Raw genomic sequence first — 25,792 nt, 5'->3', positions numbered from 1 at the left:
TTTGGATGGCTCCGGAAACATGGGACAAACAAGAAAGCAATGAATGGCCGGCTTATGGGAGTGCTAACAAAAACATACAGGGTAATTCAATTCCAGGACAGTCAAGACCCTTCAGTCCTACCCAAGCCGAAAGCCTTCTCTAAAACCTTAACCCTATTTGTATCATTCAAGAGAGGCTACAGTGGAGAGGCTATGGTGGAATTATGGCCTGTCAGGAGGAAACATCTGTGCAGACCCTTTCAGCAACATCTATATGTGTAATATGGGTAAGGGTGAATGGAAAACCCTTAGAGTTACAGAAATCATACCATGTAGTTAAGAATAAAGACGATCAAGTGGAAGTTGGGGAAGGAGAGAGTGAAAATATTTCTTCTCTAGTGAGAGAGATGAGGAAAAGAGTTAAAAACAGATTCATTTAAACTTTGTTAAAACAACTCCCTTTACAACAACTTTATATGGCCTGTGAAAAAAGCAGATGGTAACACATGTTTAAAAAAAATGTTTTCACATGCAACTGGGAAATAAGATATACAGGAAATGGGGTACAAAAATCTATCCTGCCCTACAGGAAAATTGAAGGGGAAGGGGATAAGAGAAGGGGGTAGAGATAGAAGAGAAGGCAGACTAGGGGAAGGGGTATTTAGAATGCATGCCATCTTGGGGTGGGGGGAGGGGCGAGATGGGATGAAAATTTGGAACTCAAAATCTTGTGAAAGTAAATGTTGAAATAAATAAATAAATAAATAAGAAAAAGGCAGATGGCACCTGAGCAGGACTACAAGGAGCTGAGCGAAGTCATTATACCCAACACTACAGGTGGTCTGGATCTCATCAATGTTACAGTCCAGGTAGCCCAGGCCCAGGGTAAAGGGTATGTATGGTGTTATTGGCATCATAGAAGCACCATGCCATCACTCAGGAAGAAGTTCAATATTTTTTTCTTTGAAATAGTATTTTATTTTTTCCAATTACATAGAATGTTAGTTTTCAACATTCACTTTTTATAAAATTTTGAGTTCCAAATTTTTTAATCCCTCCCTCCTTTCCAACCCCCTCCCCAAGACGGCAAGCAATCTGATATAGGTTATGCATGTGCAATCATGTAAACATATTTCCATATTAGTCATGTTATGAAAGAAGAAACAGAACAAAAAGGAAAAGCCAAAGGGGGTAAAAAACAGTAAAATAGTATGCTTTGATTTGCATTCAGATTCCATAGTTCTTTCTCTGCATGTGGATAGTATTTTCCATCCTAAGTCTTTTGGAATTGTCTTAGATCCCTGCATGGCTGAGAAGAGTTTGTCATTGCACAATGTTGCTGTATACAATGTTCTCCGAGTTCTGCTCATTTCATTAGCATCAGTGCATGTATGTCTTTCCAGGTTTTTCTGAAATCTGCCTGCTCATCATGTCTCATAACACAATAGTATTCCATTACATTCATTTACCACAGCTTGTTCAGTCATTACCAATTGATGGGCATCCCCTTAATTTCCAATTCTTTGCCACCACATAAAGAGCTGCTATAAATATTTTTGTATGTGTAGGTCCTTTCCCCTTTTTTCATATGTTTGGGATATAGACCTAGTAGTGGTATTGCTAGATCAAAGGGTATACAAAGTTTGATTACCTTTTGAGGATAGTTCCAAATTGCTCTCCAGAATAGGTTGGATCAGTTCACAACTCCACCAACAATGCATTAGTGTCCCAATTTTCCCACATGTTCTACAACATTTATCACTTATCTTTTCTGACATATTAGCCAATCTGATAGTTGTGAGGTGGTACTTCAGAGTTGTTTTAATTTGCATTTCTCTAATCAATAATGATTTAGAACATTTATAATATGAGTATAGATAGCTTTAATTTCTTAATCTGAAAACTGCCTGTTCATATCCTTTAACCATTTATCAATGACGAATGACTTGCATTCTTATAAATTTAACTCAGTTCTCTATATATTTCAGAAATGAGGCCTTTTTCAGAGACACTGGCTGTTAAAACTGTTTCCCAGCTTTCTGCTTCCCTTCTAATCTTGGTTGCATTGGTTTTGTTTGTGCAAAACCTTTTTAATTTTATGTAACCAAAGTCATCCATTTTGCATTTTATAATGTTCTTTATCTCTTGTTTGGTCATGAATTCTTCCCTTCTCCATAGATCTAACAGGTAGATATTCCTTGCTCTCCTAATTTGCTTATGGTATCACACTTTATGTCTAAATCATCTACCCATTTTGACCTTAACTTGGCATATGATGTGAGATGTTGGCCTATGCCTAGTTTCTGCCATACTCTTCCAGTTTTCCCAGCAGTTTTTGTCAAATAGTGAGTTCTTATCTCAGAAGCTGGAGTCTTTGAGTTTATCAAACAGTAGATTACTCTTGTCACTTACTACTGTGTATTGTGTACCTAATCTATTTCACTGATCCACCACTCTATATCTTAGCCAGTACCAAATAGTTTTGATGAGTCCTTCTTTATAGTACAGATTTAGATCTGGTACAGCCAGCTACCTTCCATTTTATTTTTAAAAAATTAATTCCCTTGATATTCTTGACCTTTTGTTCCTCCAGATGAATTCTGTTATTATTTTTTCTACCTCTATAAAATAATTTTTAGGTAGTTTGATTGGTATGACACTGAATAAGTAAATTAATATAGGCAGAATTGTCATTTTTATTATATATGCTCTGCCTACCCATGAGCAATTGATATTTTTCCAATTGTTTAGATCTGACTTTATCTGTGTGAAAAGTGTTTTGTAATTGTGTTGATAGAGTTCCTGGGTTTGTCTTGGCAAGTAGACTCCCAAATATTTCATATTGTCTACAGTTATTTGAAATGAAATTTCTCTTTTTATCTCTTAATGCTGGGCTTTGTTCATAATATATAGAAGTGCTCATGATTTACTTGGTTTTATTTTATATCCTACAACTTTGCTAAAGTTGTTAATTATTTCAAGTGGTTTTTTAGTTGATTCTCTAGGATTCCCTAAGTATGCCATCATATCATCTACAAAGAATATTAGTTTTGTTTCCTCATTACCTATTCTAATTCCTTCTATTTCTTTTTCTTCTCATCGCTAAAGCTAACATTTCTAGTACAACATTGAATAACAGTAGTAATAATGGACATCCTTGTTTCATCCCTGATCTTATTGGGAAGGCTTCTATTTCATCCCCATTACAGATAATGCTTACTAATGGTTTTAGATAGACACTACTTTTAAGAAAAGCTCCATTTATTCCTATGCTCTCTAGTGTTTTTAATATGAATGGGTGCTATATTTTGTCAAAAGCTTTTTCTGCATCTACTGAGGTAATAATATGACTTCTCTTGGTTTTATTATTGATATGGTCAATTATGCCAATAGTTTTATTGAACCAGCTCTACATTCCTAGTATAAATCCCACCTGGTCACAGTGGTGGTAAATTGTTGTACTCTCTTTGCTAATATTTTATTTAAAATTTTCTCATCAATATTCATTAGGGAAATTGATTTATAATTTTCTTCATTTGGGCTCTTCTTGATTTAGGTATCAGCACCATATTTGTGCCATAAAAGGAATTTGTTAGGGCTCCTTCTTTGCCTATTTTTCCAAATAGTTTATATAATATTGGAATTAATTGTTCTTCAAATGTTTGGTAGAATTCACTTGTAAATCCATTAGGCCCTGGAGATTTTTTCTTAGGGAGTGTATTGATGGTTTGTTCAATTTCTTTTTTCTAAAATGGGATTATTTAAGTATTTTATTTCTTCTTCTGTTAAAGGCAATTTATATTTTTGTGAATATTCATCCATTTCACTGATTGTCAACTTTATTGGCATACAATTGGGCAAAATAGCTCCTAATTATTGCTTTAATTTCCTCTTCATTGGTGATAAATTCACCCTTTCTATTTTTGATACTGGTAATTTGGTCTTTTGTTTTTCTTTTTTTCTCTTTTTTTAAATTACTGAAACTTAAATATACAATAAGAAAATAAACATATTATAAACTTAAATACTGAAACTTAAATAGATAAGAAAAAGAAAAAAAAGCATGTCATGTGAGAACAGAACATAAAAGAGGATTCAAAATATATAGCAACAAATTTCCATCTCAAGAAAGCCTATATAATAAGTACTACACATTGTGTTGAAAGCTGTCTTTTCTTTGCTTCCTTGTTAATTTTCTTTTGTTCTCTGCTCTGCACTTTTTATTTTGTTCTTTTTTTCTCCCTTCCTCTCCCTATCCCCCAGAAGGCTACAATTAAGAGTGGATATATTTACATATAGACATAGATATGCATATATTTATATACACATACATAAATACATACACATAAATGTATACTTTTCTAACAAATTCTACTTCTGATCTTTGTTTTTATGTTTGTGCATATCTCTTATTTCCTACCCCTCCTAACTGCTCTACTTTACTTCTACCCTCTCCCTTGCTCTCCATTACTTAACCTAGCCCCCCTTCAAGAATCCCTCCCTTATTCTCCCATTCCCTTAAATCTAAACACTCTTCTATACCCCCTTTAACCTATTCCCTCACCCTTCCCTCTAAAGATCCTTCCCTTATCCTCCCAAAGATCCCTCCCTTGTCTTTCCATTTCCATTAAACACCCTTCTATACCCCAACCTTTAATCTAGTCCTTCATCCTCCCCTCTAGAGATCCCTCCCTTATCCTCTCCCCCCTCCTATCCCCTTAGCCTTTTATTTCTTTCTGAATTTAGGAGACTTTTATACTCTTCTAGACATATATTTATTGTTCCCTCTTGAACCCATTCCAGATGAAAGTACATTTCCAGAACTAACAGTCCTCCTTCCCCATCTAATTCTTCTGTGTAGGTTCTTCCTCTTGCAACTCATTTGTATAAAATAATTACTCTTTTTAGTTGTTCCTAAATGGTTTTATTTTTTAAAGTAACATCATACTCAGGTCTATCCCAATCTTTCTTATGAACTACCCAATAACTAATAACAATCTTAGACATACGTTTCACATTTTACATACATAAAAGGTAAATAGTCTGTCCTTATTGAGTCCTCTGGAATTAGTCTTTGATATGTACTTTGTATTTCTCTTGGTTCTTGTATGTCAAATCTTCTATTAAGTTCAGGTTTGTTTTTTTTTTAACAAAGTCTTGAAAGTCTGACAGTTCATTAAATATCCATTTTTTTTTCCATTCAGGATTATGCTTAGCTTTTCTGAGTACAATATTTTTGGCTCAAACCCCAGTTCTTTTGCTCTTAGATATATAGTGTTTCAAGACCTGCAGTCTTTTAGTGTCACTGCTGTTAGGTCTTCCATGATTCTAATTGTGACACTGCCATATCTAAATTGTTTTTTTCTTGTTGCTCATAATACTTTATCTTGGAGCCAGGGGTTTTAGAATTTGACTATAATATTCCTAAGTGTTTTCCTCATAGGATCCCTTTCAGGTGGTGATCAAGGGATTTTTTTCTATTTCTACTTTCCCCTCTTGTTCTAATGCTTCAGGATAATTTTCTTTAATTATTTCCTGTATTATTGTATCAAGATTCTTTTTTTTGATCATAGCTTTCAGATAGTCTGATTATTTTTATGTTTTCTCTTCTTTATCTGTTCTCTGGATCAGTTGCTTTTCTTATGAGATGTTTCACATTCTCTTTTATTTTTTCATTCTTCATATTTTGTTCTATTATTTCTTGATTTCATATAACTTTGCTGGCTTCCTCTTGCCCAATTCTGATTTTCAAAGAGTCTTTTTCTTCCTTAAGATTCTGAATCTCCTTTTCTAATTGGCTGACTTTCTTTTCATAATCTTGTTTTTCTTGGTTTTTGGTTTTTTTTTTAGTTCTTTCCTCAATCTCTCTCATTTGATTTTTAAAGTCTTTTTAAAGTTCTTCTATGAATTCTTTTTGAGCAGGTAACCATTTGATGATACTTTTTGGGGTAGAAGAGGGTTTCTTTGCTTCAGTATCCTATGAACCCTGGTCTTCTCTATTCTTATCATAATTCTCTGTGGTTGGATTCTTTCTCCTTTGCCTGTGGATTTTTTTTAATTCGTAATAACTTAGCTTTTATAATCACTTCTAGTCCTAGGGTGTGGGGGATGGTGCCTCTGGCATCAGATCCTCCTTCAGTTCTCCCCTCTGGCTTGGAACTGTAGCCAAGACCCCAGTGTCCTGTAAGTGCTCACAGCCAGTAGTGTCCCTGCCCCACTGCTTCTGCACTCACCAGGCATGTGCTGGTTTCTTCTCACCCCTGGCTGTGTCTCCACAGCACAGGTGGATCTGGTATTCCTTGTCAGCAGAGGTGCCTTTGATCTTCCCCAGCTCTGACACCCAACATCCCTCATTTTCCAGGGGATAAAAGTTCCTGTGGCTGGGGCCAAGGCAGCCTCCCAACCCAACTAACCCCAAGTCTTTCTGCTTGTTGTTTAAGCAGACCTAGGACCTAGCCTAGAGATGTTTACTCTTTACACAGACCAAATCTCCTCCTGGGACTTTTCTTCAGATCTTCTCCAATTGTCCCAGGAGGATCCCTGTTGTGCCCCTACTTTTATTTATTTTTATGGCTCAATATTCACCCTGAGGTGCTATTTCATCTCTTTTGTGGAAGAAAATCTTGAGAGCGTGGAATTTTCTGACCTACTCCACCACCTTCCCAGAATCCTCCCCTCTTTCTTTTTTTTAAATTAAATTAACCAAAGGTTTATCCATTTTATTGTTTTTTTAAATAAAATCAGCTCTTAGTCTTATTAATTCAATAGTTTTCTTACTTTCAATTTTATTAATCTCTCCTTTGATTTTCAGAATTTCTAATTTGGTGTTTAATTGGGATTTTTAATTTGTTCTTTTTTCTAGCTTTTAAAATTGCATGCCCAATTCATTGATATCCTTTTTCTTTTTCATGTAAGCATTTAGAGGTATAAAATTTCCCCTAAGTACTGCTTTGGATGCATCTCATAAATTTTGGTATGTTGTCTCATTATTGTTATTCTCTTGAATGAAGTTTTTGATTGAGTCTATGATTTGTTGTTTGACCCACTCATTCTTTAGGATTAGATTATTTAGTTTCCAATTAATTTTTAATCTATCTTTCCATGGCCCTTTATTACATGTATTTTTCATTGCATCATGATATGAAAAGGATACATTTAATATTTCTATCTTTCAGCATTTGAATGTGAAGTTTTTATGCCCTAATACAGCATCAATTTTTGTGTAGGTGCCATGTACTGCTAAGAAAAAGGTATATTCCTTTCTATCCCCATTCAATTTTCTCCAGAGGTTTATCATATCTAACTTTTCTAAAATTCTATTTATCTCCTTAACTTCTTTCTTGTTTATTTTATGGTTAGACTTATCTAGCTCTGAGAGGGGGAGGTTGAGGTCCCTCCACTAGTATAGTTTCGCTGTCCATTTCTTTCTGTAACTCACTTAACTTCTCTAAGAATATGAATGCTATACCACTTGATACATTTATGTTTAATATTGATATTACTTCATTGTCTAATGTTACCTTTTAGCAAGCTGCAGTTTTCTTCCTTGTCTCTTTTAATTAGATCTATTTTTGATTTTGTTCTGAGATCAGGATTGCTATCCCTGCTTTTTTTTACTTCAGTTGAAGCTTAATATATTCTGCTCCAGACTTTTACCTTTACTCTGTGAATGTCGCTCTGCTTCGAGGATGTTTTTTGTAAATGACATATTGTAGGATTCTGGTATTTCATCCACTCTGCTATCTGCTTCCATTTTATGGGAGAATTCATCCCATTCACATTCACAGTTATGATTACTAACTGTGTATTTCCCTCCATCCTATTTTTCCCATTTATACTTTTCTCTCTCTCCTTTTACTCTGTTGCTCCTCACCAGTGTTTTGTTCTGACCATTGCTTCCCTGAATCTGCCTTCCCTTCTATCACCCCCTTCTTTTCTTTTCTCCTTCCCCTCCTACTTCCCTATAGGGTAAGATAGATTTCTTTACCCAACTGAATGTGTATATTATTTCCTCTTTGAGCCAAACCCAACAAGAGTAAGGTTCAAATGATACTTCCCCCTTCCCTTCTTCCCCTCTACTGTAACAGGTCTTTCATGTCTCTTCATGTAATATAATTAAACCCATTCTGCCTCCCCCTTTCCTCTTTTTTTTTTCTTTTTTGCTAAGCAATGGGGTGAAGTGACTTGCCCAGGGTCACACAGCTAGTAAGTGTCAAGTGTCTGAGGCCAGATTTGAACTCAGGTCTTCCTGAATACAGGGCTGGTGCTTTATCCACTGCACCACCTAGTTGCCCCTTCTCCTTTCCTCTTCTTCCAGTAAAATCCTTTTTATCATTCCTTAATGTTTTTTTTTTTATCATCACTTCAAAGTCAATGTATACCTACACCCTCTTTGTAAGTATACTGTGTAATCCTGATTGTGGCTCCTTGACATTTGAATTGTTTCTTTCCAGCTGACTTGCAGTATTTTCTCCTTGACCTGATAATTCTGGAATTTAGCTACAATATTCCTTGGAGTTGTCATTTTGGGATCTCTTTCAGGAGGTGATCAGTAGATTCTTTCAGTGACTATGTTACCCTCTGGTTCTAGGATATCAGGGCAGTTTTTCTTGATGATTTCTTGAAAGATGCTGTCCAGGATCTTTTTTTTTTTTTTAATCATGGCTTTCTACATTTTCTTCTATTTTTTCATTTTTTAAATTTTGTTTGACTGATTCTTGATGTCTCATGGAGTCATTAGCTTCTACTTGCCAATTCTACTTTTTAAGGAATTATTTTCTTCAGTTAACTTTTGTACCTCCTTTTCCATTTGGCCAATTCTATTTTTTAAGGAGTTGTTTCCTTCAGTTAATTTTTGTGCTTTCTTTTCCAAGCTATTGACTCTTTTTTCACAATTCTCTTGCATAACACTCATTTCTTTTCCCAATTTTTCTTCTACCTCTCTTATTTGACTTTTAAAATACTTTTTGAGCTCTTCCAAAAGGACTTTTTGGGCTTGAGGCCAATTTATATTCCCCTCTGAGGCTTCACATGAAGGCATTTTGATACTGAATTTGTGTTTGCATCTTTCCTGTTGCCACAGTAGCTTTTAGTTAACGGTTCATTGTCCCAAGCTTCTTGTGCTGGGAGCCAGGGGCCTGGTAGACGCTGGCAGCTTGCCCACTGCACTGGGGTGGCTCGGCTTAGTCATGCTTGTTGTGCCTGGGTTCCAGGGATGGCAGTTTGCTTTCTGCCTCACAGCTGGCCTGCTGTACCAGGACCATGGGGCCTCTGGTGCTGATCTGTGCTGTGGCTAGGAGCCTCCCGCTGACTTACCCAGACACCGCCTGCGCTGGGCTCCACTCTCCTTTTACCCAAATAAAACAGACCTTTCCTAAAGTCCTTCTAAGTTATAAGTTGTTTCACTCTGTCTTTTTATGGATTCTATCACTACAGGATTCTTTTAGAGGCTTGATTTAACATTGTCTCTGAGGGAAACTGGGAAGAACTCAGGTAACTTCCTGGCTTCTCTCTGTCATCTTGGCTCAATACCCCCCCCCACCCCCCCCAAATTTTTTTATATAAAAAATTGTTAACTATAACAGGAGTATTATTATCCACCCTGTGGCCTTGATGTTCCTGGTACTACTCCTATTCATTGTCACCATCTTATAACAGGAGAAGAATATGTGACTAGATGTAATAGAAGTTCATCATTTGTGCTATGTCTCTGATATTCATGGTGCTCTTCTGGTTCATCATCACCATTATGCTTTATAAGACCCACTGTGAACTGCAAAGATTTGTTACCACTCCCCACATGGACCAGAATATTGAAATCTAAGACTTAGTCCTTCTAATAGGAATAGCTTAGGATTGCTAGTTTTTGCCTTCCTCAACATTTTTCTCTCTTATTTATCTTTATGGTGATTCTTTTGGAAGCTATATATTTTTTTGTTCTTCATTTCCCCTTAGTACTTCCTATGCCAGGGGGATTTCTCCAGTAAGAGCCCTGACAGCATTTAAATGGTAGAAGGTACTCTAGAAAATCCTTAGGACTTCCTAGCTTAGCCACCATGAGGGTAGTATGTGATAGGATCAACATCTACTACGATTTCTCCTTTTTCCTCAATTGGCTTAGGCTGGGGAAAGGCTCAAGCTGTGTCTCTCATGATATAGTTTTCTGGTAACCTCTATCTGACATGGCTTTCTGGTCCCCTAGGGGCATAAAGGTCTCACCCAAATGGGGTCAAGGCTCCTCTGACTTGGTGGGTGTCTTAAGATCATGCCAGTCACCATGCCTTACAGAAGTTATGTATCACTGTATCCTTGTTGCATGTCCTTGCTATGTTAGGGCTAAGCAAACCTCCTATTGTTAACTTTTCAGTGATTTAGAAGTGCCTCATTTTGTCCCAACATCAAACCTGAACTAAGAGGATGCTGAAATCAGGCCCACCCCTAACAAATTAGAATAACAAAACAAGAAATAGACTATTTAAATAATTGAATGGTAAGTCAAAAAATATTTATTAAGTGCTTACTATGTGTCAGGCACTGTGCTAAGCAATGGGGATTTTATTTTATTTTATTTTTTTGGTGAGAACAATTGGAGGCTAGTGAGTGTTATGTGTCTGCGGCCAGATTTGAACTAGGGTCCTTCTGACTCCAGGGCCGGTGCTCTATCCACTGCGCCACCTAGCTGCCCCCACAATGGGGATTTTAAAAAAAGGGAGTAGGGTGGGGAAGCAATCCCTTGCTCAAAAAAAAATTCTAATGGAGAAGATAAAATGTAAATAAATAGCTAGATACACAGAAGATAAACACAGAGAAGGTAAAGGTAATTATAAAGAAGACATTATTCTAATTAAATTAGAAAGAGACATTCATTAGCAGCTAGAGGGTAAGGGGGCTGGAAAAGGTCTTCTAGAATAGGGAAAGATGTGAGCTAGATCTGTAAGGAAAGCAAGGAAACCAAGAGGCAAAGGTGAAGGGGCAGAGCATTCCAGGAGTGGGGGGACAGCAACACTAAAGGCACAGCATCAGGAAATGAAGAACTGAAAGTAAGCCAGTATAATTCAGGGAGGGGAGGAACGTGTAAGAAGGCTGGAAAGATAGAAAAGGGACATATTACAAAATACTTCAAAAGCCAAAGAGATTATTGTATATTTTATCCTGGAGTTAATAGCCATCCACGGAACTCATCAAGCAGGAAGACCAGTTATACCTACTCTTTAGGGGGAAAAAATGACCTTTGCATCTTATAGAAGGATGAAATTGAGTGTCAAAAGATTTGAAGCAGGGTGAAGCCAAGATGGCAGAGTAAAGGCAGGGACTCACCTGAGTTCTCCCAAATTTCCCTCCAAACAATGACAAAATAATGCCTCAAAACAAATTCTGGAGTGGCAGAAGTAACAAAAGGACAAGGTGAAACAATTTTCCAGCCCCAGGCAACTTAGAAGGTCAGCAGGAAAGGCCCGTCTTACTAGGATGATATTGGAATGCTGTCTAGCCCAGCAAGCTACGCCCTGGCAAGCCACCGGGAAGGGAGCCCTAGGAGTGACTTATTATTGCACTACTTGAAAACCACAATAAAAAAAAAAAGCCTAGACATCATATTGCAAGAAATTATCAAAGAAAACTGCTCTGACATCCCAGAACCAGAGGGTAAAATAGAAATTGAGAGAATCCACTGACCACCTCTTGAAAGAGATCTCAAAATGAAAACTCCCAAGAATATTTGGCTAAATTCCAGAGCTCCCTGGTCAAGAAGAAAATATTGCAAGCAAAAAAAAAAAAATTAAAATACTAACGAGCCACAGTCAGCAAAACACAAGATTTAGCAGCTTCTATATTAAAGGTTCTGAGGGCTTGGAATATGATATTCCAGAGGGCAAAGGAGTTAGGATTTCAACCAAGAATCAAATTACAACCCAGCAACACTGAGTATGTATAATTGTTCAAAGGAAAAAAAACTGATATTTAATGAAATTGAGGACTTTCAGGCATTCCTGATAAAAGATCAGAGCTGAATAGAAATCTGATTTTCAAATATAAGATTCAAGAGAAGTATAAAAAGGTAAACAGGAAAGAGAAATCATATGGAATCAATAAAGCTAAACTGTTTATATTCCTATATGGGAAAATAATACTTCTAACTCTTAAGAACTTTATCATTATTAAGGCAGTTAGAAGGAGTGCACATAGACAGAAGACCTAGGTGTGAATTGACTATGTTAGGATGATATTAAAAAAAAAATTAAGCTGTTAGAGAATGGGATGAACTGAGAAAAGAGAAAAAGGAGAGGTAAAATGGAGTAAATTATCTCACATAAAGGAGGCATGAGAAGGTTTTACAGTGGAGGGGAAAATGGGGGGATGACAGGCAATGCTTGAACTCTTACATGAACAGGCTCAAAGAGGGAATAGCATACACATTCTGTTGGGTACAGAAGGCTATCTTACCCTATAAGGAAGTAGGAGGGGAGGGGGATATGAGAAGGAGGGAGGCTCATAGAAGGGGATATAAGGAGAGGGGCTCATAGAAGGGAGAGTATATTGGGGGAGGTAGTAGTCAGAAGCAAAACACTTTTGAGGAGTGATAGGGTGAAGGTGGGGGGAGAGATGGGGGGGAGAGAGAGAGAGAAGGATAATAGGAGGAAAGCAGGATGGAGAGAAATACACAATTAGTAATCATAACTGTGAATGTTCATGGAACAAAACTTACCCATAAAATGGAAGCAGATAGCAGAGTGGATTAAAAACCAGAATACTACAATATGTTTTGGGTTTTTGTTTTTTTTTGGGAGAAAAAAAAATTTGATTGGTGAGGCAATCAGGGTTAAGTGACTTGCCTAAGGCCACACAACTAGTATGTGTCAAGTGTTTGAGACTGCATTTGAACTCAGGTCCTCTTGACTCCATGGTCTGTGTTCTATCCACTGCACCACCTAGCTGCCCCTAACAATATGTTGTTTACAAGAAATATACTGGATGCAGAGAGAAACACAGAGAGTAAAGGTAAAGAGAGGAGCAAAATATATTATGCTTCAGCTCAAGTAAAAAAAAATAATAGTAGGGGTAGCAGTCATGATCTCAGATAAAGCAAAAGCAAAAGTAGGTCTAATTAAAAGAGATAGTATGGAAATGACATTTTGCTAAAAGATGCCACAGACAATGAAGTAATATTAATACTAAATATATATGCATCAAATGGTATGCAACCAAATTAGTAAAGGAAAAGTTAAATGAATTATAAGAGGAAACAGACAGTAAAACAATATAAATGGGGGACATCAACTTTCCACTCTCAGAACTAGATAAATCTAACCAGAAAAGAAGCAGGAAAGAAGTTAAGGAGATGAATAGAATTTTAGGAAAGTTAGATATGACAGACCTCTTAAAAAAAATGAATGGAAATAGAAAGGAATATACTTTTTTTCCCTCAGAGGTATATGGCACCTACACAAAAACTGACCACGTGTTAGGGCATAAAACCTCACAACCAAATACAGAAAAGCAGAAATATTAAATGCATACTTTTCAGATCATAATGCAACAAAAACTACATTCAATAAAGGGCTGTAAAAACATAGATTAAAATTAATTGGAAACTAAACAATCTAATCCTAAAGAAGGAGTTCATCAAAAAACAAATCATAGAAATAATAATTTCATTAAAGAGAAAGACAACAATGAGATGACAACCAAAATTTATGGGACGAACCCAAAGCAGCACATAGGGAAAAATTTATATCCCTAAATGCTTACATCAATAAAATAGAGAAAGAGCAGATTAATGAACTGGGCATGCTACTAAAAACAAAAACAAAACGAAACTAGAAAAAGAACAAATTAAAAATTCCAAATTAATGCCAAATTAGAAATCCTGTAAATCAAAGGAAAAATTAACAAAAATGAGAATGAGAAAACCATTGAAATAAAACTAGAAGCTGGTTTTATGGGGAAAAACAATAAAATAGATAAACCATTGGTTAATTTGATGAAAATAAAATTAAGAAGAAAACCAAATTACCAGTATCAAAAATGGAAAGGGCAAATTCACAACCAATGAAGAGTAAATTAAAGTAATTATAAGGAGCTATTTTGTCCAATTACATGCCAATACATCTAACAATCTAAGTGAAATAGATGAATATTTTAAAAAAATATAAATTGCCCAGATTAACAGAAAAGGAAATAAAATGTCTAAATAACTTTATCTTAGAAAAAGAAATTGAACGCTAAGCCATCAACGAGCTCCCTAAGAAAAAAACCCAGGACCAGATGGATTTACAAGAGAATTCTACCAAATATTTAAAGAACAATTAATTCCAATACTATATAAAGTATTTGGGAAAATAGGACAAGAAAGAGTCCTATTAAATTCCTTTTCTGACACAAATATGGAGCTGATACCTAAACCAGGAAGAGCAAAAACAGAGAAAGAAAACTAAAGACCAATTTCCTCAACGAATATTGATGTGAAAATGTTAAGGAGATTACAGCAATATATCACAAAGATCATATACTATGACCAAGTGGGATTTCTACCAGGAATGCAGGGCTGGTTCAATATTAGGAAAAATATCAGCATAATCCACCATATTAATAACAAAGTCAAAAAAAGCATATGATTATATCAGTAAATGCAGAAAAAGTTTTTGACAAAATACAATACTCATTGCTATTAAACACTCTAGAAAGCACAGAAATAAATGGAGCTTTCCTTAAAATGATAAGTAGTATTTATCTAAAACTACCTGTAATGGGGATAAACTAGAAGCCTTCCCAGTAAGATCAGGGGAGAAGCAAGGATGTCCATTACCACCATTATTATTCAATATTGTACTATAAATGCTAGCTACCACAATAAGAGAAGAAAAAGAAATTGAAGGAATTAGAATAGGGAATGGAGAAACAAAACAATCACTCTTTACAGACAAAATGATGGTATACTTAGAGAACCCTAGAGAATCAGTTAAAAAAAAACTAGGTGAAATAATTAACAACTTCAACAAAATTGCAGTATATAAAATAAGCCTATATAAATCATCAGTATTTCTACATATTACCAAATGAAAAAATAATTCTTGATCCTACATTTCATATTTGATTTTATCCTGTAACCATATTCTGTTTTCTATATAAAAAGCCTGGGCCTCTTCGCTGTATCTTAGAAAAGAAGACGCTTATGCATGCTAAAGTTCAGCCTTTCTGAAGTTAGGTATCAAAATTTAAGATTTCCCACAATGATTGCCAGTTAAAAAAAAAAACCCTGTTCTCAATATTCTTATAAAACATTATCTCAGCATTTCCTGAAAGGTTTGTGAGGTATCTCTGAGAAGTTAGGATGACCTTGTACCTGACCATGTCCCATCTTCAACAATTAAGGTCATCTTATCTAATGCCCCAGCTGCCAGTAAATCTGACCTTAACAGTAACTTCAGGATTAAGTTAGAACCCATAAAATTCATGACAGCATTTTTTAGAGAGAGTGTTGGTTGTAATTCCCACCTGGGGGCTGTGCCTGCTTTCTCTAACGAGAGATCATAATCTCTTACCTCTGGAATGTTAGTCAGTTACACAATTTTTGTTCTGTTCTTTGTTCTATGCTTATAAAAATGTATTGCACCCTCAATTTCAGGTCTTTTGGCCAGAGGCAGGGCCATTTGACTCACCCTTTATTATCAGGTGGCATGCCCCTGTTAATAAATGATATATTGCTTAAAGAATTGCCTCAGTTTATATTTCTGTTGAATTTCATTCACAACAGAGCAAAGTCCAGGAGGAAAAAACAGATAGAGAAATTCCATTTAAAATAACTATAGATAATATAAAATACTTTGGAACCTACTGTGCCAAGACAAACCCAGGAACTATATGAACACAATTATAAAACACTTTTCACCCAAATAAAGTCAGATTTAAATAACTGGAAAAAATGTTAATTGCTCATGGGTAAGCCAAGCTAATATAATAAAAATAACAATTGTACCTAAATTAATTTACATAAGTAATCAGTGCCACACCAATCAAACTACCAAAAATTACATTATAGAGCTAGAAAAAATAATAAAATTCATCTGGAAGAACAAAAGGTCAAGAACATCAAGAGAATCAAGGGAAAAAACCATGAAGGAAGGTGGCTTAGCCATACCAGATCTCAAATTGTACTACAAAACAATAATCACCAAAACAAACTAGTACTGCCCCAGAAATAGAGAGTTGGATCAGTGGAATCGATTAGGTACACAATACAGTGTAGTAAATAGAAGTAAATGACTAGAGTAATCTAATGTTTGAGAAATCCAAAGATCAAGCTTTAGAGACACAAACTCACTATTTGACAAAAACTGCTGGGAAAACTGGAAAGCAGTTTGGCAGAAACTAACTATAGACCACCATCTCACACCACACACTGAGATAGGGTCAAAATAAGTACATGGTTTAGACAGAGCAAATTGGGGGAGCATGGAATAGTTTACCTGTCAGATCTGTGGAAAAGAAGAATTTATGACCAAATAAGAGATAAAAAGCATTACAAGATATAAAATGGATAATTATGATTATGTTAAATTAAAAAGGTTTTACACAAGCCAAGATTAGAAGGAAAGCAGATAACTGGGGGAAATTTTTTATACAAGTTTCTCTGATAAAGGCCTTATTTCTCAAATATATAGTAAACTGAATCAAATTTATAACAATACAAATCATTCCCCAAATGATAAATGGTCAAAGGATATGAACAAGCAGTTTTCATTTTCAGATGAAGAAAATCGGAGCTATCTGTAGCTCTATTTAAAATGCTCTACATCACTACTGATTAGAGAAATGAAAATTAAAACAACTCTGAGGTACCACCTCAAATTGACTAATAAATATGACAGAAAAGGAAGATCACAAATGCTGGAGGGGATGTGGGAAAATCTGTACACTAATGCATTCTTGGTGGAGTTGTGAACTGACCCAACCATTCTGGAGAACAATTTGGAACTATGCTCAAAGGGCTATAAAACTGTGCATGCCCTTTGACACAGCAATACCACTACTAAGTCTGTACCCCAAAGAGATCAAAAAAAGGAAAAAGGACCTCTTTGTACAAAAATATTTATAGCAGCTCTTTTTGTGGTGGCAAAGAACTGGAAATCGAGGGGATGCCCATCAATTGCGGAATGCTGAACAAGTTTTGGTATATGATTTTGATGGAATACTACTGTGCTATAAGAAATGATGAATAGGATGCTTTCAGAAAAATCTGGAAGACTTACATGAATTGATACAAAGTAAAGTGAGCAGAACCAAAAGAACACTGCACACAGTAACTGTGATATTGTATAATGATCCACCACGAATCACTTAGCTATTCTTAGCAATACAGTAATCTAAGATAATTCCAAAGGGCTCATGATAAAAAAAATGCTATCCACCTGCAGAGAAAAGAAGTGATGGAATCAAAGCATACTTTTTTTTTAAAACTTTCTTTATTTTTCTTGGGGTTTTTTTCTTTCACAACATGACTAATATGAAAGCATTTTTCATGACTGCACATGTATAACCTATATCAAATTGCTTGCCTTCTCAATGTGGGAGGAGAGGAAGGAGAGAGGGAGAGAATTTGGGAAGCAAAATTTTTTTTAAAAGAACATTAAAATTTTGTACATGTAATTGGAAAAAATATTTAAGATTTTTTAAAAAATATATTTGAAGCATATAGACTAAACAGGCAGCTATTGCAATAGTCCAAGGGAGAGCTAATGAGGGCCTGAACTACACAGTTGCTATGTGAGTGAGGAGAATATGAGATGTTTTGAAGGTAGTAACATCAAGACTGAAAATGATAACAAGAAACAATATGGCCAGACACGTCAGCATTTGTTAGGTCAGGTTCAATGTTAGGATGAAATGAAGAATTCAAAGATCATTGAACAGTTAAAAAATATTTACTTAGCCCTAATATGGAAAGAGTATTCAAAAAAGGATACAGGAGCAGTAGCTTTGTCGCCTGTTTGGGAAAAACCAGCGCACCCCATGTTATGAGGGGAAAGAGGAAGAAGAGAAAATCAGTGGGGCAGCTAGGTGGTACAGTGGATAGAGCACCAGCCCTGGAGTCAGGAGGACCTGAGTTCAAATCCGGCCTCAAACACATAACACTCACTAGCTGTGTGACTCTGGGCAAGTCACTTAACCCCAACTGCCTCACCAAAAAACAAAACAAAACAAAAAAATCAGTAGATTTTGGTCTTATAGTGTGAGAGGAAGAAGTCAGGGATGATATCCAGGTTGTGGGCCTTGGTGATTGAGAAGACGGTGGTACCCTAGAGAGTGGCAGGGAAGCTCAGAAGGGTTTGGGCGGAAAAATAATAGATTCTGTTTTGGAAAAATTGAATTTAAGACGGCTACATGACAACTAGTTTAAGACATCATAGAAGGCAGCTGGAGGTGTGAATGTAGCTCAGTGGAAAGATTAGGGCTGGATATATAGATGTAAATATTATCTGTATAGAGATTTTAATCCATGGGAGCCGAGATAACCTAACGCAATAGTATAGAAGGAGAAGAGAAGGGGGACCAAGACAAAGCCTTGGGAGACATCCATAGTTAGAAGACATGACACGTATGAAGAAATAATAAAGAAAACAGAAAGAGCAGCTGGTGAGATAGAAAGGTAATTAGATGAGTTTAATGTCACAAAAACCTAGAGAAGAGAGAGTATTCAGAAGGAAAAGGCGATCTACAGTATCAAATGCTGAAGACATGTCAAAAGGTAGTGGTAAGTGGGAAGAATCAGGACCAGATGGATTTGCAAATGAGTTCTATCAACATTCAAAGCACAATTAATTCTAATATTACATATGCTATTTGCAAAAATAAGATAAGGGATTCTCCTTGTTGTAAGCATTGGTCTAAAGCCAGCACTCTATTAGTTCAAGTTAAACATTGGGATGAAATGGGATACTTGTGAGTCACTGAATATTTAAGTTAAGAAAAGGGAGACAATCAGAATTGTGTGGTTTGCCACAAGTAAAGACTAAAGGCTATCTGGCACGATATAAGGCAAACAGTATTGCACTAAGCATTAGGAGAATTATTTTCTAATCTGAACTTTACCACTAAGTACATGGGACCTTGATCAAGTTACTTCACCTCTATTAACCTCATTTTCTCAATTTGTTAAAATAAGTATCCAAAGTTCCTCCTAGAATAAAAATTATGATTCTATTCTAGAGAAAACAGGAAAGGAAAACATGGTCACTGCAACATAAATATTTCCATTCTGGGAAAGTCACAGAATATTAGAACTGGATGAGATGTTCAAATGCATGCAATTCCATAACCTTCATTTTATATTTGAGGAAACTAAAGTCCAATTGCCTTAACTAAGGTCACAAAGTCAACACAGCAGAGATAAGAATACAGGCTTTCTATCCTAGTTTTGTTGTGTTGTTCCTGGATAATGTTCTACTGCAAAGCCTCCAGTACAAGCCTCTCAGGTGCTAAACTACAGACTTCTGGCTAATATGACTGCCAGAACAAAAAAAAGCAGAATGCCCAGTTGCCACATATTTATTCACAGACAGCCGTTTAGATTGCAACAGACCAAAAAAGGTCAAGAAATTCAATTAGAAATTACAGACTTCTACCCTTTGACCCAGCAATACCACTTCTAGGGCTGTATCCCAAAGAGATCATAAAAATGTGAAAAGGATCCACATGTACAAAAAATTTATAGCAGCTCTTTCTGTGGTGGCAAAGAATTGGAAGCTGAGGGGATGCCCATCAATTGGGAAATGGCTGAACAAGTTGTGGTATATGAATGTAATGGATTACTATTGTGCTATAAGAAAGGATAAGCAGGCAGCTTTCAGAAAAACCTGGAAAGACTTACATAAACTGATGCTGAGTGAAGTGAGCAGAATCAGGAGAACATTATACACAATAACAGCCACATTGTCCGATAACTGACTTTGACAGACTTAGCTCTTTTCAGCAATGCAGGGATCTAAGACAGCTCCATAAGACTCCCGCTGAACAATGATATCCACATACAGAGATAGAACTATGGAGTCTGAACACAGATGGAAGCATACTATTTGCTCTCCTTTTCTTTTGTTGTTTTGTTGCTTCACTCTTGTGGTTCCTCCAATTAGTTCTAATTCTTCTTTATATCATGACTAATGGGAAAATATGCTTAATATCAATGTCTAGGTAGAGCCTATATCAGATTGCATGCCGTTTTGGAAAGGGGGGAGGAGAGTGAGGGGGAGAAAATTTAAAACTCAAAATCTTATGAAAGTGAATGCTGAGAACTAAAAATAAATAAATTATTTTAAAAAATTACAGACTTCAGTCACTTCAGAACTACACAAGAAGTCATCTAGAAACCTGAGGGCAAAAAAGGAAAGGGAGTTGCTAGCAAAGTCAGTGAAATTACAGGATAATCTCAAAGTTGGCCCAGAGATTGCCTAGAGACACACAGCCTACAAAGCTATGTATCTGAAGGAAGCAAGAACCAGACTACCCAGAAAAAGCCCAAAGGTGGTCAGTAAGCCCCATGTTGGGGACTTTGGAAGTACCAGAGAGTAGCAAGTAGGGCAAGCAACCAATGCAGTGTCAATGTATTCAGAGGAGACCAGCCCAGGCAAGTGATTCTAAAGTCCTGAGATACATCCTAAGATGTCACAGAGAGACAGAAGATCCAATACTCTGATCCTCAATCCTGGATGGAGGTAGAGAGGGATTAACACAGGAACCCTACTGACCTCAGGCAAGACCAAGCAAGACTGACCACCCTTCCCAAAAGCACACCCAAAGCACCAATTCAGGAGGCTGGGAAGATGAATAAATCTGAGAAAATACCATTAGCATAAAAAAAAATATTGCAAATTAAGAGATCCTCAAAAAAGGAGAGAATAACTCTCTGTAACAACTTCAAGCAGAGACTCTAAGGAAAAAATAGCCTTTCCAAAAGGACTACATGAATACCTAGAAGAAAGGAAGGAAGAGATTTTAAAAATCAAAGGTCTAGAAAAAAGAATTGAAAGGAAAATTAATAATTTATTAAGATAAAGTGGTAAACCTTATCCTAGAAATAGACTTTCTGGAAACTATAATAAGTCAAACAAAAATTAATGACTCCATAAAACAGTAAGAAATACTCTAAGAAAACTATGATAAAAAAACAAAGCCTGTACTCCATATTTCAAAAAATGAAAAATGAAAATTGCTCATACCTATCAGAATCTAAGGACAAAGTAAAGATAGAAAGAATCTACCAATTGTCTCCTGAAAGAAGCTCCAAAAAGAAAAGCCCTAGGAATATCATGGTCAAAATCCAAAGCTCATCAAAGAAAGAAATACTGGTTGGTGGAGTTGTAAATCAGTACAAGCATCTAGAAAGCAATGCTAACAACTTTTGACCCAGAAAAAAGTCACCAAATACATCAAAATATTTATAAAAGTTTTTTTTTTTATGATAGCAAAGAACTGGAAACAAAACAGATATCCATCAAGTGGGTAATGACTACACAAAATGTGGCACATGAATGAAATAGAAAGGTGGTTGTCCCTTGTGCTTGAAGAGAACCAAATGACATCACTATGTCCAGGTCACGGTACAGTGTGTCCAATTGTGGCTGATCAGGCCAATAAAAGCTCAGAAGGCTCTACTGCAGATGAGGGACAAGTAATCCATTTGGAGTGGAAATGTCTTTAAATTTGCTCATCTCACATTTCTATGAAATAAAATATTTCTGTGCTGTAAGGAATCATGAATATTTATGAATACAGTGAAGCATGTAAAGATTTACATGAACTGATGAAAAGTGAAGTAAACAGTTAAAAAAGAAATACATAAAATATACAATTCAAAAAAGTAAGTGAAAAGAACAACCACAAAATAATCAAAAGAAAATGTAACAAAATTACAAAGAACAAGTATGGTTCCAAAGAAAAGATGCAAGATATCCTCCTCTCCCCCATCCCTTTGCAGAGGTACGCGGTCCACTGGTTGTGGTACACTGAAAATATTTTCAGACATTTTTGTGCATTGTTCAGTTTTGCTGATTCTTTTCTTTTTTTTCTTTTTCTCTAAAATAGTATTTGTGATACGGAATGGGCTTTCCAGGGGTGGGAGTGGGAAAAGAAACTGGGGAAAATTCGGTATTAAACGAAACAACAACAAAAGACATGAACCGAATTTTGTTTTAAAAGGAAAGGAAGAAAAGAGAAAAAAAAATAGAATCTAGGGTAGTATCTTAGATTACCTCTTAAACAATTGGGAAATGGCTGAACAAAAGTGATACATGAATATAATGGAATATTCCTGAGCAAGACCAAAGAGATGATATTATAGTATCATGAATAATATGGGGTGTAGTTAAAAAAAAAACCCATCAGGATTAGCTAAATAGCTATTAAAGTACTTTAAAAGACTTTAAAAAACTATAAACTCAAGTTTTTCTAATGGAATGTAAGTTTCTTGAGGTAGGAAGCTGTGCCTTATTTATCTCTGCATTTTTCTCTAGCATTACCCCAGTATTGTACTAAAACAAAAATTAGTTATTGCAAAGGAAAGGAATTTTGTGTGCCTCAGCAACTTTTAATTGCTAAGAACACAACTGTAGAAAAAAGTACATTATAATAGTGTTCAAGTGATGTTAGCCCAAGAAAAAAAATGTAACTTTTAAAAATATCTGTGAAAGGAATTTTTGTTTTAAAGCAAAATAAATATCCAGTGATTGTCTCCTACATGTAGAACATAATTCAAAAATCACAACTGATTCTATGAAAGACCTTCTCAATGAGGTTTAATTAGCATTTAAAGGGAATATCAAAGACCCATGTCTTACTTGGTTATACTTCAAAATATTTAGTTAAAATGTATTTCTTGACCACTGGTACTTAATAAAATGACACTGGGTGATCATTTTCACAATAAAACGATTTTTCATGACTCTCAAAAGTTAAGAAATTGATAACAAGAATAAACACAATAAACTCTTCATTCTCTCCCCACCCCCCCACCCCCACTGCTCCTTTGTTTTTGTTTTTGTTTTTAGGACTATTTAACAGCGTTTGAATTACCATTTATTAATGGTATATTCTCCAGCGTTCACTTTCTCAGAAACAGCCTCTCAAGGAGAGTTGCTGAGACATTAACCATAAAAATGTTTTGACATAAAAATGGGGGTAGTATTTTAGGACATCATTCCAAGGTTACCTAAGAGACTTTTCAGTACATCTAACTGAAAGACCCTAAAAGAAACTTGATAAGCCCCGAATCTGTCATATCAAGGGAACATTATTTGATTTAGCAAACTACATACGAACTTTTTGGTGAGGATACTCAAGCGATTACAAGGCAGAAGGACGCAATGGCAGGTAAGAAAGGCCATGGATAACTCAGTTAAAGAACTGCTGCTTTAGAGTAATTGGCAGAGGGTGACACCTGAGCCCTAAATGCCCCCAAGAGCTGAATTCCACATTTGTTCCATTTTCAACCTGAATAGCTGGTTTCTATTAATTATACAAAAAGAAAATAAGTGAAAAATACAAACCAAGTTTAAGATTTATATAGTTCTTAGGTATCAGAAGATCTGCAGGTTACTCCAATTCTCTCCCCTTCTTCCACTCCCACCCCACCTCCCCACTGCCAATAAGCAGGGCTTCAAAATAAAGCTATGACTAATGATTAATACCAGCAAGCAAATCATACTTAACCCTCTTCCAAAAGTCTTAGACCCTTCCCTCCCAATTAAGAAAAAAAAAGCTATCTTACAGTTCTTGAAGAAAACATGTGATAACTACATAGGATAACCAAATCCAGAGGGGGCAATAGTTAATTTCCACATAACAACTTGGAGTTTTAAGTTTAAAGATTTACAGGAAAATTTTAAAAAGATCTGTACACTGTACAGCGCCTTTAAAAACCACAGCTGTACCACCTCTTACCTATATGGGTGGTTTACATGTCTACTTGGAAACACTGCGAAATTATAACTACAATTAAAACAAAGGTGCACGCACGCTCACATGCATTCTGAAGTAAAGAAGTAGCACAACTGTAAGCACACAAAGCACCGAAGTCCTGGCACACGTTCCTTGGGGAAGGGTTATCAGCTATGGTTGCACCAAGGACACCTGAGGAGTATGCATATTTAGAGAAAAGGGAAAGCAGCGTGCTTTCCTACCCCCTTCTCCATAACACCACCCCGCTTTCTCCCGGGGTCTTACCTGGATCTGCAAGGGAACCAGGCGAACTTTGCAGCGTTCGCTCACCAGAAAGCCCTTGGGCAGGTCTACATACTGGCCCCACTCCTCGGCAAAGAGCTGCACCACAAATTTGCGGTGCATGTCTATCTGGTCGCCGTAAAGGCTCAGGAACTTCTGGATGAGCAGTTCGTGGCCCGCGCCGTGCGGCACAGTGGAGGGCCGGGCAAACACAGAGAAGCAGAAAAGCACTGGCACCGCACCGCCAGCAGACAGTGACCCCGGGGCGCCGCTGCCGCCGCCGGTGTGCAAGTGTGCAAGGGAAGCAGGCTCCGTTGCCGACGCCATGTTCCTGGGCAGCTCCAGTGCACAGCTGAGCACGTTCTCTGTCGCTTCCTCTAAGGGAACAACACCGACGAACAGCTCCTCCTTTTCCTCTCGGTTTCTTGCCACCAGGAGAGGGCCCCAGTCCCCAGCAACCAAAGAGAGGAAAAGAAGAGGAGTCCCTTTGCTGCTTCTCTCCTCCACCTTCTCTCTCTGACCCTCCCTCCCCCACCCCCACTTGCTCAGGGTCTGAGGTCTGGGGTGAGTGGCCAAGAAAGAGTGTCCGTGTGTGTCTGACTGCCCCACATCTTGCTGAAGAATCTCCCCAATACTGGAGCTGAACCGTCTCTTCAGACTTTTACTGGATTACTCCACTTCCACCATCTTCACTGTTCTTTTCTTTTACACAAAGGACACAGAAAGACTGCTTGGGACTATGGCCCTTGCCTTGAGCTATGTCTCCGCCTCTCTGTTCCTTCTCTTCCTTCTCAGACCTACTTTGTAAGGGATTTTCCCTTTTTCCAGTGCAGAACTAGGATCCCAGTAGCTTTTTAGAGATGGACCTGGGAGTGTGGGTGGCCCTTATTACTGCTACTGGCAAATGGCAGCCATGTTTGGAGCGACAGCTATTGACCACTGTAGATAAATAATACTAGCAACAGTTACATATTGAGTTCTCTACTGTAGCTGAATACTTCTAACATGCTTGCACTGAGGAGACAGCTAGATGGTGCAGTGGATAGAGTTCCAGCCTTGGAGTCAGGAGGACCTGAGTTCAATTGTGACCTCAGACACTCGACACTTATTAGCTGTCTGACCCTGGGCAAGTCACTTAACCCCATTGCTTAGCCCCCCCTCCAAAAAAAAAAGCATGCATGCAATGGAAAGAACACTGGATTGAAAAAAGTACCCGAGTTCAAATCCCTGCAATGCTATTTTGGCCCTCAGTTTTCTTATCTATAAAATTGGGGGAGGGGAAGAGAAGAGGGGATACTGGGAAAGGAAGTTCCTAAAAATACTATGACAAATATATATTTTTAGAACAGTTATGAACATGACTTACTAGGTAACACAAAATTACCACTTTTCACTTTCTTACTCATGCAACAGAGGTTACTTTTTCTAAATAATCAGAGCCCAGGTCCCAGGCTGATTTAACCCCAGTACTTTGTTATAGTGTACTGTTCAGTTGCACAAGAGCATATGCTACATGTAGCACTACCTTGGGATGGATGGATTATTGATGATGATGATGATGATGATGATGATGATGATGATGATGATGATGATGATGATGATGATG

The 25,792-nt window shown here is 36.8% G+C and overlaps 1 protein-coding gene across 1 annotated transcript in view; it reads right to left on the bottom strand.

The window, feature by feature from the left end:
- ISOC1 (isochorismatase domain containing 1) overlaps nt 1-24,625 on the bottom strand; it is a 61,830-nt gene extending 37,205 nt beyond the window's left edge. The window contains exon 1 of the mRNA XM_027869207.1: nt 24,190-24,625. Within this exon, the coding sequence (XP_027725008.1) occupies nt 24,190-24,513 (324 nt within the window). The 5' untranslated portion in view covers nt 24,514-24,625. The remainder of the gene's footprint in view (nt 1-24,189) is intronic.
- Nucleotides 24,626-25,792: the final 1,167 nt, after the last annotated feature.

Source organism: Vombatus ursinus, unplaced genomic scaffold (assembly GCF_900497805.2).
Source record: "Vombatus ursinus unplaced genomic scaffold, bare-nosed wombat genome assembly UNPS02014792.1, whole genome shotgun sequence".
Classification (NCBI taxonomy): Eukaryota; Metazoa; Chordata; class Mammalia; order Diprotodontia; family Vombatidae; genus Vombatus; species Vombatus ursinus.
This window is presented reverse-complemented; position numbering and strand designations above follow the sequence as displayed.